The following is an 18,253-nucleotide window of genomic DNA, read 5'->3' as shown; positions in this document are numbered from 1 at the left end:
ATTTTCCTGGAAAAGTTCCAATTTTCCCAGGAAAATTCTGGATGAGTGAAGGTATTAAGTCAGGTTGTACCCTTATCGGAAAGATCTCCGTCTTTTCCATGTTAATTTTTAGCCCCGAGCATTCTCCGAAGAACTTTAGTATTTTTTGAACATTCTTCAACTCTATAATGTTCGGGTTTGCAAATATGGCTGCATCGTCCGCATACAAAGAGCATCGCAAGTTTGCGGCCTTGGGCAAAACTAGGTGTAGAATACCCCGCTGAGCTACATGTTCGATGATATGTTGTAACGGGTCTATGGCGATGATGAACAATAAAGGTGACAATGGATCGCCCTACCTGAGACCTCTCGCATGAGGAATATTTTGAGTCGGTGTACCATTAAAGAGAATTTTGGATGATGAGGTGCCGAGAATTGCTGATATCCAGTTGCGCCAGTTCCTGCTAAAACTGAGTGCTTTAAGCACCTCAAGGAGATAGGGCCATTCTATTGAGTCGAAAGCTTTCGAAATGTCCAATTTGATAAACAAAGCTGGTTTCTTGTTCTTGTGTAGGAGCTGGATGACCCTTTGTACATAAATGAAATTATCGTGAATACACCTTTTCTTGATGAAAGCATTTTGGGCATTCGACACCAACTCATTCAAGTGTGGCGCCAATCTGTTCGCCAGCATCTTAGTGATGATTTTAACCATGCTGTTGATGAGACTTATTGGTCTATATTCATTTAAAGTCCTTGCATCTTGTTTTTTCAGCAGCAATACTGTCGGGTTCATAAACCCGGGGTCCCTCGGGGACCGGCTTCCACGCCAAGGCTCGGTCCAGAAGGACGGCCTTTTTTTCTTCTGGACCGGCCCAAGAGTCTAAACTCAACAGACCGAAGCACTCGCTTCAGGCCCTGGCCGCCTTCGGCCCATCTTTCCAACCGGAGCACCTCAGGCTCATGCCAACTCCGAATGGCCTCTCCGATCGGAGCGCTGGCTTCAGGCCCCGGCCGCCTTCACACGGCCTCCGCTCGGAAAGCCTGACTCGAGGACCGCCTCCGACCTTGACCTCGTGTCTCCGACCCGGGTTCATAGAAAACCCTGCTCATCGCTATTCTCCGACTAGCACGCCAGAACCGACTGGGGACCATCCGACCGGGGACACCCGCTCGGAAAAGAACTAGAAGGCGTGCGGAGAAAGGCAAGGCATGGCTCATAAGTCAAAACCACTGTACTAGGGACCATACACTGCACAAAACAGTGCTCTGCAGCCACCCTGACACAAAGTATTGTAGGGCCCGCTAGAAACTCCCATATGGTAAGCCCCCCCACGTGTCTCTGGACATCAATCACAGTATGGGCTCGATGATTTGCCATACCGGGTGAACATAGCACGGCTCCTCACATGCCGCTAGGCATCCAGAAGTATTTGCAGGTGCCGACGTCCATCCTTTCTGAAGAAGATAGCTCGACCCCCCGTGCACATCTGACATCCTACAACAACATCGACAGTATTGGGGGGCTTCAACCATTATCCAGTTTTCATCACCGTAGGCAACAAGGCTTAGAAATATCTATACTCTCTCCCTCTCACCTGTAAAAGCCATCTCCTTTATCTATAAAAGGGGATGCGCTCCCTCCAACCAAAGGAGATCGACTTTTTCAAGCTCAGACTCACTAGATAGACATCAACACTCCCAACCGCAGGACCACCAAGTTCCGACCGCGACCCTTCCGGTCAGAGCCGACCGAACCTCTTGTATCCCCCCTTCTTCCTCCTTCTCGTTTGTACCCCCACTACAGACTTCGAGCACCTAGGCTCGGGAATAAAGTCACCGACCGACCCCCACTGGACGTAGGGCACGTTGCCTGAACCAGTATAAATCCCGTGTCATTGAGTGCTAGGCCACCTCCGATCACAACGTACAGCAAAACTACAAATATTTACTAGTTGGTCACTTTCTGCACCGACAAATACAATATTGGCCTCGTTGAACAAACTCATCTTAGCAGTTCTGTGGTTATAGAAACCAAGTATTGCCGCGTAAAGATCGTCTTTGATTATTTCCCAGCATTTTTTATAGAAAACTCCAATGAAGCCGTCCGGGCCCGGAGCTTTTTTTGGCGGTAATTCCCTGATTGTGTTGAGCAATTCCTCTTCTGTGAATGGCGTGTCTAAATCATCAAGGTTGTGCGGGTAATAGCCCAGCTGCTCCCAATTGATAGCCCGACCTCTCGGCATTCTACCAACAACAGCATTTGAAAAGAACTCTAGTGCAGCTTTAGATTTGTCATGCTGAGTGACGGCGAGCCCCTCATCACTTTGGATTGTGCTAATATAATTTTTCTTATGTCTAGCGTTAGCGTGGAGCTGAAAAAACTTGGTATTAGTGTCCCATTTTCTAATCCATGTCAGCCGGGAATGTTGTCTGGCTCTTGCCCTTTGAATGGCAGCAAGGCCTAAAGATTTCATCTTCAGGTATCTTTTAAATTCCAACTCTTCCGTCGTCGGTGTGCATCTTTCTTGTGCTTTCTCAAGTTCTAATAGAATCAAGTGAAGAATGGCGTCTCTTAGTTTTCAATCACTGAGTTGTGTTCGCCTCCATATTTTAAGGGCTCTTGCTGTGCGCAAAAGTTTGACATGCATACGCAGCATCGGGTCCTGAGAGCTTACTGGTTGCTCCCAAGCCACCTGGACCGTTTGTGTAAATTCCGGCATGTGTATCCAGTGCGCCTCAAAACGGAAACCTCGGTAGAAGTCAAAATCCGTATCTCTCTGAAGAAATAATGGGCAATGATCAGAGCCCAAAGATGCTAAAGCCTGGAGGTCAGTTCTTGGGAAGATTTCCAACCATTCGGTTGATGCTAGGAAATGATCAATTTTTGTCATCGTTGGGTTTTGTTGGTCGTTGCACCATGTGAATCGCCTCCCTTTCAACTCCAGAGGTGCTAGCTGCAAATTGTCTATTGTATTTTTAAATCTGTTGAGCATTCGGATGTTGACCCTATCGTTGTTTTTATCTTCGGCTCTATAAATGAGGTTAAAGTCCCCTATGATAAGCCATGGTGTCCTTATATGCTGCCTGAGGTCTGTAATCTCTTGAAGGAAAGCAATTTTTTCTTGATCATTCTATGGCCCATACACACCTGTCAAACACCAGGTTAGGTTCTCTTCTAGTATCATGATTTCAGCAGACACAGAATGGTTCGTTGTCTGCAAAGGTGACATACTGAAGAATTGGTCAGACATTGCCATTAGGATACCTCCCGCTGCCCCTATCGATGGAAGAAAACTGCAATTTCGAGCCAAAACCGGACCCACGGTTTCTACAAGGAGACTCTGAGTCTAGCTTTCTATCTTGGCTTCCTGAAGGCATACAATAGTCGCATTGGATGCGCTAATGAGATTGCGCACACTTGCCCGCTTCACCCCATCGTTGAGGCCTCTAACATTCCAACATAAGACCGAGCAATTTTTCTGCGACATTAACCATCATTAGCAACTAAAGCATAGACCAAGTTCCTGACATACATGGACCAAAGACAGCGAGGCCAGCAGGTCCCTAATATTCGAAATAGAACCGAATGGGGTTTACCAAAGGCAATAGAGCCAGCAGGCCATAGTCTCCCCTGTCGGTCAATAAACTAAAAGATCCTTGAGATGACACATCCACAGTGCTAGTCTATTCCGACGATCTGCATAACTTGAGCATACAAACCCCTTGACAGCCACGCAGGGCCCAAACTAAAGCGACATGAGAGTCCTAGGCCACCGATGCCTAGGATGAGATGTCAGTAAGAGCTATCATTTGGGGTAACCGCCCCTATTGTTTCTCGAGGCAATGTGCCTCAGGCCACCTCCATGCGTGTTGCTGGTCCTTGCTTCCTGGGGTTGCCCCCCCCCCCCCCTTCTTCATCTTCTTGGCACCATGCTCCACCAGAACCTGAAGGGCCTCCATGCTCTTCTTGGTTAGTGGTTGATCGAGGTGCTGCGAGAACGACTCAATGTTATGAATATTTGCAGCCTGATTGTCTGGAGAAAGTTCTCCCAATTTCTTGACCAGCAAGTCCTGAGCTATTTGTATAGTATCTTTTCCAATTCTGGACTGCGCTTTGGCTGTAAGACGCACACTCTTCCGCTTGGTGACTGAGGATGCAACTCTGTGGCTTTTAAATTTTGGTTGGGGTTGTGGGTTGTTTAGTGTAGCAGGGTCTGGTAGTAGAGGCTGGTCTACCTCTGTAGAGATGGATGCAAGAAAGAGGTCTACAGGGCAGTTGTTCAGCAAGCCATTTTCATTTCCTGATTGAACATGTTCCTCAACTATAGGAGTTTGGTTCTGTATGTCATGGTTTGCATTTTCAGCATGTTCAGGTCGAGGTGTTGTCAAACTGTCTAAAAGTGGCGTGACAAGTTGCAGTGCTACTTCACTTGGGCCAGGATTAATGTTGATCAAGTTATTTAAATCCCCCAATACTTCCTGCCCCTCTACTAAAACAGTTGGGTCTATGAGTGACGGTGAGGGAGTTGTGAAGCCATCTACTTGTGACGTGTTAAAAAACTTAGTTGTATTCATAGGACTATCTGAAGGTGGACTAGTGACAACATTGATATCCTCCATTTCTGCAACTGTTCCGGAGCAAAAAGAACTCACCAGCAGATCTTGGAGCGGGTCAGTACTGGCCACGGCCCCCTTGTCTTGGACCAGGATGTCCCCTGACTTGCGCTCCTTCAGCAACTCTTGGTCAGCTGTCTTGGTTGCCTTCTTGCCATGTTCACCTTGATCAACATGAATGAGGAACTCATGAAGCATAGGATCAAAATTATCTGTTGGGTTATCATGGCACGGAACCTCAAGGATTTGGAAAGGAGGCTCACTTGCAACTTTAATGGATTCTCCCAAAAACGAAACGATTCAGTGAAGGAGACATGCTTCATGTTCTTACTTGCTTTTGTTGTAGTCGGTGCAGGTGCCACCTTCTTCTTGTACATAAACCTCATGGGCTCTTCCCAAAGCCTTGACCGGTAGGAGCCTCCTCCGCGCGGCGCAGGCCCACGGAAGTTGGTGCTGTAGCAGTCCACAACTCCATTGCGGCAGCGAGTGACACGGCCCCAGGCTGAGACGCTTCTGTGTCGGCGGTTGTTGCCGCCACGGCCGTCGTGGTCCTCATCCCTTCTGTGGTTGCGATGCTCTTGGTGCCCACGGTCTCTGCCCTGGCGTCCCCAGGCCTCTCCCAGGGAGTCTGGCTCACCATACCTCCAGAGAAACTCCCTGCGCCTCTTGCGGTATGGGGGGCCTCCCTGTCCACCATCCCCATTGATGAAGGACATATCCTCGACCACCACCAGGTGGGGGAAGACCTTGTAGGACAGGGCATGCTTGAGCCCGGTTGGCAGCTCGTGGTGGACCTGCACGTAGATGCGAGGGGTGTCCACGGGTGGCTGCTCAGCATCCGGGTCAGTGATGGTCAGCCACATCGTCTTCGGGATCTTATTAGGGTCTGCGCACCAGGCCCACACATCGTACGTCCTTGTCCTCTCCCGGCGCCAAGTGTGCTCCTCAACGTAGTGGATGGTGCATGATCGCCCCAGGATCAGGGCAGCCACATCCTCCCCCCCAGGCATGAGGTGGGATGCCCTCGATGCGGATGTTGACGCGGAACTCCATCTGCGCATCCTCTGCTTCCCTGGCTTTGCCTTGTATTTATACTCTTGTAAATATTATTCTTTCATTTAATGGAAAAGCAAAAAAAAAAAAAGGTAGGGGGCTCCCCTGCCGTTTCGGTAAAAAAAAAGTCAATTTATTGTAGTCAAACTTAAAATTAATTAGCTCCTCGAAAGCGAGATGCACACTCTTTTTGAGACTTGGACGGAGTTGATCTGAATCATTGATAAGTGATAAATATAAGAAACAAAAATAAAGGAAAACCTGGTGGTCTGAATAATTTAATTTCCAACAAGATTGTCCAGGTAACGAAACGACCTCCTTTTTGTAATCACTACACCACCAGCACAATGCTAACAGATCGAGTAACAGTTTCTTGCCAACGCACGCTTCCATCCGATATGATTGTGGTTAACTAATAAAAAGGGCAACCGATCATTTGGGTCACTTTGCTAGTGCGTGCTCAACTCCGCATCACAAACTGGACCTGCCTATTGTTGCCTTTTCGTAACTGGACCTGCCTATTGGCTATTGCCTTTTCGTTCCGAACAATCAAATAAACTAACGAAATGGCAGGAAACTGAAATTTTACAGCTCCAGCTCATGGTGCAGATTTTTCAAGCTCAGTGCAGCTACTCTACTGTTGAGTGTTCACGAGGGACGTGCTACTCTACTGGCACTGGCATCAACAAAGGAGCTAGCTAGAGACCTGTTGCTTTCACTACTGCCGGGAATCAGGCCTTGTTTAAATTTAGGGTGTAAAGTTTTAGACGTCACGTGGGGGTGTTGCATGGGGTGTTCGGATACTATTACAAAAACAAATTACAGAATTTGTCGGTAAACCACGAGATGAATTTATTAAGCCTAATTAATCCGTCACTAGCATATGTATTACTGTAGCACTTTGTTGTCGAATCATGGACTAATTAGGCTTAAAAGATTCGTCTCGTAAAGTAGTCGCAATATGTGTAATTATTTATTTATTTAGTCTATATTTAATACTCTATGCATGTGTCCAAACATTCGATGTGATAGGGTGTAAACTTTTGGGAATGAACTAAACAAGGCCTGATTACTGATACATGCATGGCAGAGTCAAATGGCCAGTAAAACAGCTACCGCCCTATGTATTGCTAGCATTAACATACTGCCCTGTCCCTAATTACAGCTCACTATGGAGGATATATATATGTTCAAGTCATTAGGAGTATAGTAGCTGTATTTGTTAACAGTAAGCGGCGTGTCCCTCGGAATACGCACCCTGAATATGCGCATCATGAGTCCTTAACCACAGGTTTCAATACAATCATTTCAATCCATGCACGCTCTTGCCTCTGTCGAGCTGTCTGTCTTCCTTGAGGTCAACACGCGGATCTACCCAATTGCTTCGTCAGGCAGGGTTGATCATACTGCTATGCATGCATGGAACTGACCCCCTTAATTTGCTATAAAATGTTAAGTTTTTCGAGATTGTATTCCTGAGTTTGGACAAAACCAAAACATCTCCCATTTTGAAATGCGGGGAGTAGCTTCTATCCAGCTGATGTATATACATGTCCACTCCACTGTTGCAAGCATACATTTGATACATCGACATGGTAGGCTACCTTCCTGACAGAAAAAATATATATATAATACGCGCGGCGGTCGAACACGCCACATAATTAACACGATTAATAATGAACTTCATGTCTAAATTCCTGCCAAACCACGAACAATATAACAAGTTAACAACCCATGGACCTTGACCAAACTGAGATATCCTCAGAACCGAAAATGCGACCAAACTGATGAGTTGTCATGCAAGTTACTTCATGTCAGGTTTTTGACATTGTTTCACCTTTGCACTGGATTATTCAGACTTTCAGAGCTGAAGGCCTCACATTTTGACTGCCCAGGCACTACTCATTGCACAGCACGAGAGTGACCACGACGCATGATGATGCCATATGATTCTCGCGGCAAAAATCGCAACACCTTTCCTTGCAACCAAAGCCAAGGGCTCTCCTCCTTCCACCACCTTTTCACCCTGTCGTCCCTCCTCACATGGCGCCCATGTCGTCCAGTCCCTGTCGCCCTGTCTCCCTTATAATATACCCCGGCCACACACCCACACCGATCACCGCCTCCTCTCCACAACTGACAGCGAGCTCCGGCCGGCGCGCGCGGCTGGTGCAAATGCAACCAGATCAGTAAGCTAGCTAGTTGGATAGGTAGCTGGCCGACTAGCTCGGACGACGGCGCGCGGACGCCATTAATGGCGGCCGGGTGCAACTGCAAGGCGGCCATCGGGTGCGTGGACGCCCGCGCGCCGGTGCGGGCCAGCTACGTGAGCCTGTACAAGTGGCCCGAGTCCGACGCCGAGTTCGTCAAGTCGGTGGCCATGGCGCGGCGCCAGGGAGGAGGAGGAGGAGGGCAGGAGAGCCCCGCCAGCGGCGGCGGCGCTAGCGCGTCAGCGTACCACTACTACTACAACGGCAGCGGCAGCATGCGGAACAGCGGCGAGCTGCTGGCGCCGGCGGGGTACTGCAGCCCCCGGGTGGTGGACAGCTACTCGTGCCGGCAGATGTACCTCCGCAGCTACACCTTCTCCAAGAGGAAGGAGACGGTGCCGGAGCGCACCATGGCGTGCCTCGGCCGCGTCAGGGAGCGCGGCGCCGCCGTGTTCCCGCTGTTCCTCCCGCAGCGGAACGGAGGGTCGTCCACGGACGCCGGCTCGGTCGGCAGCGCCCGCAACCGCATTGCCGTTGCGCGCGGCGAGAGCAGAGTCGTCAGGGAGGACGACGACGTGCTGGGGCTCCGTGGCAGCAGCAACCAGCAGCAGCAGGGGAGGAAGCAGAGCAGGCGGCGGCGGAGGAGGAGGAAGAAGAAGGGGTGCGCCGTGGTGCGGAGGCTGCATGAGGCCTCCAGCGGCGCCGTGCGCGCCATCTTCCGCCGCCTCCTCGCTTGCACCACCAGCGTCGACGTCGCCGACGGCACCGGTGCGCCGCCGCAGCCGTGAGCCGTCTCCTAGCTGAAGAAGAGAGATGGCCATGCATGTCACGTGCCGCGTTGCTGCCATCGGAGGTGCTCTGCGTCGTGCATTTGCTCTGGCTTTTGTTAATTTTCGTGTGCAGGCCTGGTTGCTACTAGTACGTAGTAACAGTAATTAAATTAAATTACTAGAGTACATCCCTCTCTCCAGCTGCAGTAGAGTAGCGGCATTAAACACTAGTGAACATGCATGCGCGTGGACGCAGATTAAATCAGGGTCGAGTCGACCGTACGTACTGTAGTAAGTTAATATACTCAATCTGTGCTTGTGTTATTTATTTATTTGGTAATATATATGTGATACACTTGTTGTGCATGGTTATATTACATTAAGACCAGACTTGCTACATTTTTACTACTCGAACGAAACAATGTTACTAGTTGGCATGTGGCACCCATCAGAGATTGTGACATACACGCTGACTGCGCAGCACCATTACTCACTAACAGTGTAGCACCAATAGCCATGTTGACTACTGCAAGCTTCATGAGAAGGACCGGAAGCTGCTAACCGTCAGAGAGGATTGTGACATCGATCGATCCACGTATTGCAATACGAGTATTTACACATGTATATGTATGTAGTATATTTACACATGTATGTATGTATGTAGTATATGACATCGATTGATAATAATAAAGACAGGAACCGATGTGTTGGCATATATATGCGTGTGTCCGTACGTAACTTGTTGCCTAGCATCCAGCAGCCGTCAACGCAGGAGACGCCAAGGTGGCGCGGATGTATGCCGGCCGGCCGGCTGGCCGAGGCCGCTCCCTCGATCGCCCTGCAGACCAAGATGAAGACACCGATCGACGACCGTCTGCTTGCGTTGCTCGCTCGTGGCGCACCAGCGGCCATGACGCGTTCCGAGCCGGCACCGGAATCCTGCGCGGCAGGCAGCAGTGTGTGCGCCTCGTCGTATTGCACGTCTGCGAAAACACAGGGCGCGAGCTGCAAGCACGGCAAGGAGAGCCACGCGGCTACGGGGAGGGCCAACCGGGCACGGCAGTGCACGCGAGCGGATCCGGCCCGGAGACACATCGGTGCGACGATGTTTTGCGAGTGCTGACTGCGACAGACAGTTAACGACAGACACATGTGTGCCCACTACCACGTGTCATCCAGTCAAACCCACCGTCAAATCAACTAGATGGCCAAATTTGTACGTTGTTCGGTGATCAAAGATTTATGAGTTTGAAGTTGCAAGCGCGACCCCTGTTCTCTAAATTATCTGGTTTTGTACGTTATTATATATATGGGCGTACTTTGAATTCGTTGAAGCTATTCGAAAATTTTGAATTTGAAATAGAATTTTGACCAATGATATACTTATTTCTCTTCTTTTTAGCTCCCTCACATTGGAGTTCAGACATGTGTATGGTGGTGGTCGCAACTGTCAGATCTAATCATGTAACTTGGAGCTGTGACAATGGTTTCTTGATATTCCTTTATCTTCTTTTTTGGTGTTTCGTGATGCGTAATACTAAACCATGGGTCAGGGTTTAAATATGACCTAGTTTGTGATTACCAAATTGCAATCTGAACTATGCTTTGTGGAAAGAAATACTAGATTTAGAACTATGCCTGCGCTTGCAAAGAGAATGATGATGTTTTGAAAAGAAAAGCTTCCTGAATTTCTCTCTCTCAAGTCTCAACAGATGTTCCTATTATTAGATGTTACTGATTTTTTAATAATGCTAACTCAATTCATCATTATATGCAAACAAGCTCCTAGTTGTGGAGAGCATTTGTTTGGTAAAATTATTTGGCATACCCTCTAAATAATAAGCAACACCTAGTATGTAGTTAGCGGTTCTTAGCAACAGGGAAGCATTATTGACATTAAATTCTTCTGATGTTTTGGAGTATGCATCATTTTTGCATAGACCATATTACCATATGCCTTTTGTCTTTAGTTTACAGACTACATACCCAATAGTTCAATTGATTTATGATGATTGTCATCGTCACCGCATGGGCATAGCTTTGATAATCTCCTGACATTTACTGAAAAGCGTTATTAGCACCATGTATTTGAACAAACCTCATGAGAGATATCCTTCTGTTCTTTAGGAAAATCTAAATTGTACAAATCCAAAATATAAGTTCATTGGGATTTTTATTTGTCAAACATTTATAGCTTTGATCATCATCAACAGATAGAAAGTTCATGTAGGTTGATTACCCATTTTTCTTCTGTTCTTTGTGTGCTCTTATTAGTTGTATTTATTCTGAATATACAAGCTGTAAGCGATGTAATTGCAAGGAATTGTACATTGATTATTGAGATACAAGGTACAGGAATATATAGGCAAGGATAGGGGTGTCTTATAGAAATACATCCAACCTCCAATATATTTGCCTAATACAACTCAATCTACATAGTCCTGGACTTGCAGTCCAAGGAAGTAACCTGGCCATACCCTATACAGAGAGAGCTGGCTGGGCTATGCCCTAAGGCCCAATATACATAAAACTGTTTAACACAAGCCTTTATCCTTTTTGCTTATCTAACAGCCAAGACGAGCAAGAAACCAATAAGCAGGTGATATACTGCAAAAACAAGCTCAGAATTGACCAAAGGGAGACAGTACTCTTATTACCGTGCATTCCATTATGAATATACAAAGCCCTTTTATTGTTGTTGCAGCTCATCTAATGGCCAAGGGGAGCAAGAAACTACCAATAAGCAGGTGATATATACTAGAGAAACAAGCTTAAAAATTAGGATCTGAATGGCTATTTGGCATTATCTCCCAAAATCTGGCGTCAAACATGTTATTGTAATTAGTCACATTTAAATACTATACTGCCATTTAGTTAGACTTTGTTTATTCTGTTAATTCTCTGTAATTTCCCTTCTATGTTATAACTATTAAGTATTGTAATATATTTATATGAAGAAAATAAAAAGCAATCCTCCAATGCACTTGCACTGGTTCAGCCAGTGGCTTACTGGTTGTTATGGGCATGTGGCCTGTGGTGAATTGCGAAGGCCGTAGAGACGTATTATTTAATTTTCGTCAAGTATTATCTAGAACTTTTGGACCTTCAAATCACCAAAATCCTTGCCGTTGCCAAAAAGGATGCCATTATTCTGGTTATGTGGTAAGATTTGGACCTTCAAATCGCCATTCCTTGCAAGCCCAATAGATAGTATGCCAGAGAAACACACCTTCAGCACTTGTGAGCATTTCAGTTCATCAGAAGCTGAACTTAGATGCAAGAAGGCATGTATTCCTTTTTCTTGTTCAATTGTCTGCGAACACAACAATTAGCTAAGCTAACCTCTGATTTGGTTCGTCATACTTTCATGGTGTTGGATGGGTCCCTTTGTGACCCTGACTTCTCTGTAAAATAAGAACTGAACTTTTTTGTTGCACAAGAAAGCAGAGCACTGTCTATATTCAGTTATAAAATGTTGATACGTGTCACATCCGATTTTAAGGATAAAATGGGATGCATAATCTTATGTGCACTCAGAGATCAGTCACACACATAAACCGACAAATTATAGATAGTATCATCGCAAGTGTTTATTACATCACGAATAATATGACATAGTCTTCATATAAATACAGCGGAAATATAAAGATAACTCTCTCGCGGAAGCTCCATAGCACAGGGACGTCAACTGGTTGACCACAAGTCTAGTAATTCTCAGGAAAGTCGTCATTACCATTGCAATTTGTTACCCATCCGGGATTTTTATCCAAATAATAAAAATAAACAAGCGTAAGTACATCTCGTACTCAACAAGTGTAACATGGGGTTCATGAAGCTCAAAGGCTACACAGGTTTAACAACATTTAGCTTTTAGTTATCATAATTTTAGCATAAGAGTATCAACAAGATGTTTTAATCCCAAAGTAAAACACATGGTCAATGTAAACATGAGTAATATATAGCAAAAACAATTACTTAATAGTGATCATCTATTCCATAAGGGTTCCAAGGCCGCTCGTGACCATGAGCACAGCTGTTATAACAGTTTTACACTCTGCAGAGGTTGTACACTTTCACTGTGAGTCGTGATACCCATATGCCCGGGTTTATAATTCCAAAAACACTTCCAAGGTGAATAGACAGGGTACACTATGAAGCCTTCCAAAGGTTCGTCTAACAAGTTAGGGCCGCTAGGTTGTCCTCATTTTCTCTAAAATCACACCAAATGGTAAATATGCTCGGCTGATGCGATCGGTACCTCACAGGCTGAGGCCGAGTTGCTGTCATCCTAGCGCCCAACGCAACTTATGCCTTCTTTCTATGGCGTTGAGGCGAGCGGGAGGAGTGTCGGTTGGCCGAGGAGGTTTGCGGTTGTGGTCAAGGTCGACTGGTCGAGGATGACGAGGCGGCGATGGTAGCAAACCCTAAGAGGCAGTCTAGGAGAAAGTGAGATGGTGAAGCGAGAGGCGAAATAAATAAAAAGAAGTTATATTAGTGACTGAGGGTCCTATATGTCATAAGCAAAGGACTTACTAGAATTGAGCCTAGAAAAAAAACACCCAAAAGCATAAGCCCGTAGATAAAAAGTATACCCTAATATAGGGTTACCGCTGTAGATGAGGCTTGTTTGGCGGAGCTCCACCATTCAAAAAAAGTGAATCTGAAAGATTCGTCAAAGTGTTTGATACATCTCTAGAGCTTCTCTCTATCTCACTGACAGCTGGGTCCACGTGCCAGGGGAAAAAAAAGAAAAAAGGGTCGGCCGGGGTTTCTTCGTCCTCGTGTGCCATGGGCGGGCGCATCGCGGGGAGGTAGGCGTCCGGCGAGGAGCTCCTATGCGGTGCTCGGTCGGTGGAGCTCGCGGTCGGCGCAGAGCTTGGGGTGTGGGCTGAGTGCAGAGCTCGCGTCGCGTGGGCGGGCGCAGCCTCTCACCTGCGGGCAAGCACGGCGGAGCTCGTGGCCGGCGGTGGGGAAGAGCGTGGATTAGTGACGGAAAGAACGTACCGGTTCAAAGCCAAATGTGTGTAACGAGTGCTTGGTAGGTTTGCTTTCAGACAATAGGTGGGCAATGCTTTCAGGTTTGCTGCAAATTAAGGAGGACTCACTTTCGATTTTCTTCCCTTTGACTAGTAATAAACCTGATCATGGGCCTCCCAACTTAGATTTTGATGTAAAACTTTTCCCAGGTCTGTTCGCTCGGTCATCTCTAGTTAACTTATTCTGGAAAACATAAGCACACAAATTTCTCTAAAATTATGGAAGAAGTTCTAAAACAGTTGTATATTTTTCAGGCCCTACACTTCAATTACTGAATGTGGGTACTTTTTTTTGGAACTTGGTAGTGTTTTCTTCGAGTGTTCACACAATCGACTTAAACCTGAGAAATGTATAACAGAATGCAATCACCACCGAGTAGGCACACAAAATCACCGATCTCAAGCTGAAACAATCAACCATCATAATATAATAAGGTTCATATATTTGCATTCAACGATTATTCATTCTAGGCAGACTTCATGGTTACAACGTAACAAAGCCTAACAAAATACTTAAACGATCATTCAATCCTAGTAGATGTTCCAACATAACAAGCCCCATCATAATAATCAGCAATGAGGGTAATACCAACGTGAAACTATCGACCATGTAACCTTCACACACATCTTAATGGAACCACAGGTTATTTCTTTTTCTTCTCCACCAATGACTCCTGGAGTAAATCTAATGGTGGTGCTTTTAGTTTTACCATCACCAGTCCGGGCAACAATAGTAAATATCAGCTTCTCCCTCATACTGACAGCTACCACGTTTCGCAACAGTTGAATAACTCCCTTTCCATTGTTAGTCATTGCTTCAGCCATTTTGCTATCATGAAGCACAATGCTATCCCGGATACCAGTGGTGCAAGCAGTGATTTCTCCGTAAAATCTTCCCTGCAGAACTTCAATAGCAAAAGTTGCCTCGACTGCATTTTGGACTACTGCATATGTAATCATCACCTTACTGAGTTTAGTGTCCAGGGTTTCCCTTTCAACCTCCATTTCTTGCCACGATCTATAATTTAAGCCATCCAATGCCATGTAACCTTTACTTAGTTGCTTGTTCTTCTGCCTTCCAACACACTTGATCTTCAAATCAAACTCAAAATACAAATAATATTTTAGCGCGAGTCCTCGTTTTGGGCCAGTCAGAATCAATGATTCATCCTGCGAAATGGTTCGGATGATAAGGCAGTGGTATCTTTGTCTGAATATATTTTGCTGCAATAAAAGTACAAGAAATTCCAACCACACAGCATGCTACTACCATGATGAAATCTTTAGAGATTCAATCCTATTAGTGTGCAAGCACTTACTAGAAGTATTTATCAGTATAGGTCTAAAAATCACAGAATCATGAATACTGAACTCCCAAGGATAGGTCTCAAACGTCAGTTTTACTCTCTTTCATACCCATTTTAAGACCACACTCAAATTATCAAACGATTGGATCCATGTGTATTTACCATACTTAACTCCATAAAGGGAGTTGCTTCAGCTAGCACTATTGCTACTAACATAAAACTACAGTTCCACTTTATGCAACAAAGAAATAATAAACTTCACATTTTTTACGTTCTAATGATTGATAAATTATATGAACGTTTTCAATTTTAGAAACCATACGAATCCATCTGAAAAGAGAAAAATAGCACACACCACGAAGTATTCACCTAGGGGATTGCAGGTGTTTACTGATAACGACAGCTACATTGCTGATCAATAGACATTGAGTACAGCTCAGTATGTGCTTTGGTCACAACAACAACCAAAAACTTATTTGACACCCAAGGTCATACAATCTTAAGTTAGCCCACACAATATGCATAGACGAGCATCTGATTTACCTTGGACAAGATGAGTTGGCAATGATCTCTATCTCGGCGGAAGAGATAAACACACTTGAGATCGATGTTATCTCTGGCAATTACGGTGCCATAGACTTCGATCGGAAAGCCAACATCAGAGGAGACTATCTTTACGGAGAAGACGTTTGCAGAGCGGTCTGGAACAAACCGCATATTGCCATCCTTGCTATTAACATCCGAGAAGGAGGTTATATCGATGGAGTGGAGATTTGCAGAGTCACTGGCAATGAACTTCTTCTCACCATCTGAAGCTACAGTGCCATGTACATAGATCAATGCCTCAGTGTCTCTCATTGGACCAAGTGGCGCTGCAGTGCAAGAAAAGAAAAGCTTTAGACTTAGATTGATGCATGTCAGTTTTGGATGAAACCTAGTAGGTGTACAGTTGCTGAAACATAGATGCATTGTTTGTGGACGAGATGAACAAAGACCCAGTAAGTAGATGAAGACTACAATCAAATAAACGAAAAAAAGAGGTTGTGCAGATACAATCAATAAGGTTGTGCAGGCACATTACAATCAAATTTTCAGCATGCACTCGAATAGCTTAGTGATGGAGTGTGTAGATAGACAATTAGTTAAACAATCAAATAAGCTTACATGGATGTCAAACAGCAAACAATACGGAGTTAGTAGAATCGTCAAATCTAAAAAGGTGGGTAACAAAATGAAGTTACTTACACTCCTCGTCGTGGTTGAATGTGGCGATGTCGTCGACGTGTTCAACTCGGGAGTAGTAGGTGCTCCCAGTCTTCGGATCGTACTCGCGGATCCGATCCAAGGCGGCCTCGCGGGCTCTGCACAGCTTCCTGTTGTGGGCCGCCTGCTGTTCTCTCTGCATCCGCCTCCCGTGCTCGGCCACCGTTGCTGCCTCTTCGAAGAAGAGAGGTTCCAGATCTGCCCACCCGTCGTCCCTGCTCCCAGCGCCTTGCTCGCGGTGGTCCTCGACGGCAATGTTGGCTTTCCGCCACCGCCCACGCAGCTTCTTCAAGCGCGCATCCTTGCGCGCCTTCTCCTTCTCCTTCCTCCTCCTCTCCGCGGCAGTAAGACCGCCAACCGTCCCCGCCTTATCGAGGCCGAGACGTGCAAAGCTTGCGCAGTCGTCATCACACGCCGCGGAGGAGAGACAGCCTAATCCCGCCTCGCCGTCCGCCATGAACGCACAAGGTAAAGGGGAACCTATCGGGTCCGATTTGGTGTGATCGAGTTGCTAGGGCTCTCCTTTCCCCTTGTTATATATGGCCGAGCAAGAGAAATTACATGTGTCATCCGCTATGGATGCCCAGCCCAGCCCAGTCCAGCGTTTGGTAACAAGTTTATTTATTCTAGGACTCCCTCAATTATCACAATCATCCAATTTTTCTCTCTAAAAAACTAAAAATCTTTTTTTTTTTACTTTCTTCAACTTTTAAAATCATTTATTTTTATAATTTGTGGATTTTTGATGATGATACGGCATCACGTTAAAGTGGTACATCGGACTAAGTTGAAAGTAATTATTTTAAAAAAAAATCCAAAAATAATAAAATAATTTTTTCAAAAGTTTATTCAAATATTTTTACATGGAAAAATAACGCAATTAAAAAACCTAAAATCTTGTTTAATCTTAGAAAATTCATAGAAAATTTATTTTACCTTAAAAATCATATCCAATCAATCCATAACTAGCATAATGAATTTCGTTAAAAAATGGTATAATGAAGCTCAGGGGGCCTGGGCACATGGTGGCACATCCATAGCTGGCATAATAAAGCTCAGGTTTCTTGGTAAATTTTTTGTACATGCCTTTATTTTTCGTTTCCATCTGTTAGCAACGTAGAGATAACAATTAATTTTGTGCCTAGCTGGAATGAAAATGGTAGTGCCTATACTTTGCCTGTTACTTTGCATGTGCCAAACATTCCTATGGTAGTTTAGGTGGCTTACTAGGCTCACTATGGCTGGGTTATAAGCTATTTTCACTAAGTGTGGCTCAAGCCTTAGGAATTAAACCAAAACTCATGAGATGAGAGATAAACCTTGAGATTGAGATTGAGATCCTTGGCTCTAAGATCAAGAGCTTCCATAGCCAGAAGATTGAAGATCCAACTCTTCTTCCATCCAAGTTTCCATCATCTCCAGCCTCCATCAAAACCACACATTAACTACTTTGGGGAAAATCCACAAAATGGGAGCTACTCTCTTGAGCTCACCATGACTATGTTGAAGAGGTTGATGGAATTCATGGGGAGGTGCTGATGCTTCTCTTCTCCTTCCTCTTTTCCTCCTTCAATCTTCTCTCCATTCCTTTCTCTCTTTAGTTCTAAGGTTCTTCCTTGTTCTTGAGAGGTAGAGAGAGAGAGAGAGAGAGAGAGAGAGAGAGAGAGAGAGAGAGAGAGAGAGAGGGTGTTTTGCAGATGAGTGGATAGGTGAGAGGTGAGTGAGAGGGTGCTCCTTCAGCTGGTAAGTATCTCTATTCGTGCTGACATGAAGACACCTGAATACCTGAGATTAAGGTGCCCTATATGAGATGGCCATGAAACACGGTATATACCATAAAGACACCTAAATACCTGAGATTATCGTCGGTCGTCGGGTGTCAGTTACTGTGTAGAATGGAAGGTCACATGAAGGAGCAGGAAGGAGCATAGGTACAGAGAGAGACAGCATCCAGCCACAGGATTTCTATGTTTGCCCATCACACCACACACATCGACCATCCATCTCTCTCTCAATCA

The 18,253-nt window shown here is 45.5% G+C and overlaps 2 protein-coding genes across 2 annotated transcripts; one reads left to right on the top strand and one right to left on the bottom strand.

The window, feature by feature from the left end:
- The first annotated feature begins 7,791 nt into the window (after positions 1-7,791).
- Positions 7,792-8,955, top strand: LOC136514377 (uncharacterized). Its single transcript, XM_066508343.1, has one exon. It carries the CDS (start codon positions 7,904-7,906, stop codon positions 8,645-8,647), a length of 744 nt encoding a protein of 247 aa, XP_066364440.1. The 5' UTR covers positions 7,792-7,903; the 3' UTR covers positions 8,648-8,955.
- A 4,998-nt stretch (positions 8,956-13,953) lies between these two features.
- LOC136514156 (uncharacterized) lies at positions 13,954-16,795 on the bottom strand. The gene is made up of 3 exons (XM_066508150.1): positions 16,218-16,795; positions 15,516-15,844; positions 13,954-14,835 (listed from the first exon to the last, which is right to left on the bottom strand). Exons 1-3 carry the CDS (start codon positions 16,690-16,692, stop codon positions 14,236-14,238), a joined length of 1,404 nt encoding a protein of 467 aa, XP_066364247.1. The 5' UTR covers positions 16,693-16,795; the 3' UTR covers positions 13,954-14,235.
- Positions 16,796-18,253: the final 1,458 nt, after the last annotated feature.

Source organism: Miscanthus floridulus, chromosome 16 (genome assembly GCF_019320115.1).
Source record: "Miscanthus floridulus cultivar M001 chromosome 16, ASM1932011v1, whole genome shotgun sequence".
Lineage (NCBI taxonomy): Eukaryota > Viridiplantae > Streptophyta > Magnoliopsida > Poales > Poaceae > Miscanthus > Miscanthus floridulus.
This window is presented reverse-complemented; position numbering and strand designations above follow the sequence as displayed.

Bases quoted from the DNA above. Each gene is read 5' to 3' on its own strand.
- LOC136514156 (XM_066508150.1), bottom strand. From the start codon at position 16,692: ATGGCGGACGGCGAGGCGGGATTAGGCTGTCTCTCCTCCGCGGCGTGT. The intron at 15,845-16,217 runs GTAAGTAACTTC...CTTGCACTGCAG, and splicing joins ATTCAACCACGACGAGGAGT to CGCCACTTGGTCCAATGAGA. The intron at 14,836-15,515 runs GTAAATCAGATG...ACCATTTCGCAG, and splicing joins GCCAACTCATCTTGTCCAAG to GATGAATCATTGATTCTGAC.
- LOC136514377 (XM_066508343.1), top strand. From the start codon at position 7,904: ATGGCGGCCGGGTGCAACTGCAAGGCGGCCATCGGGTGCGTGGACGCC.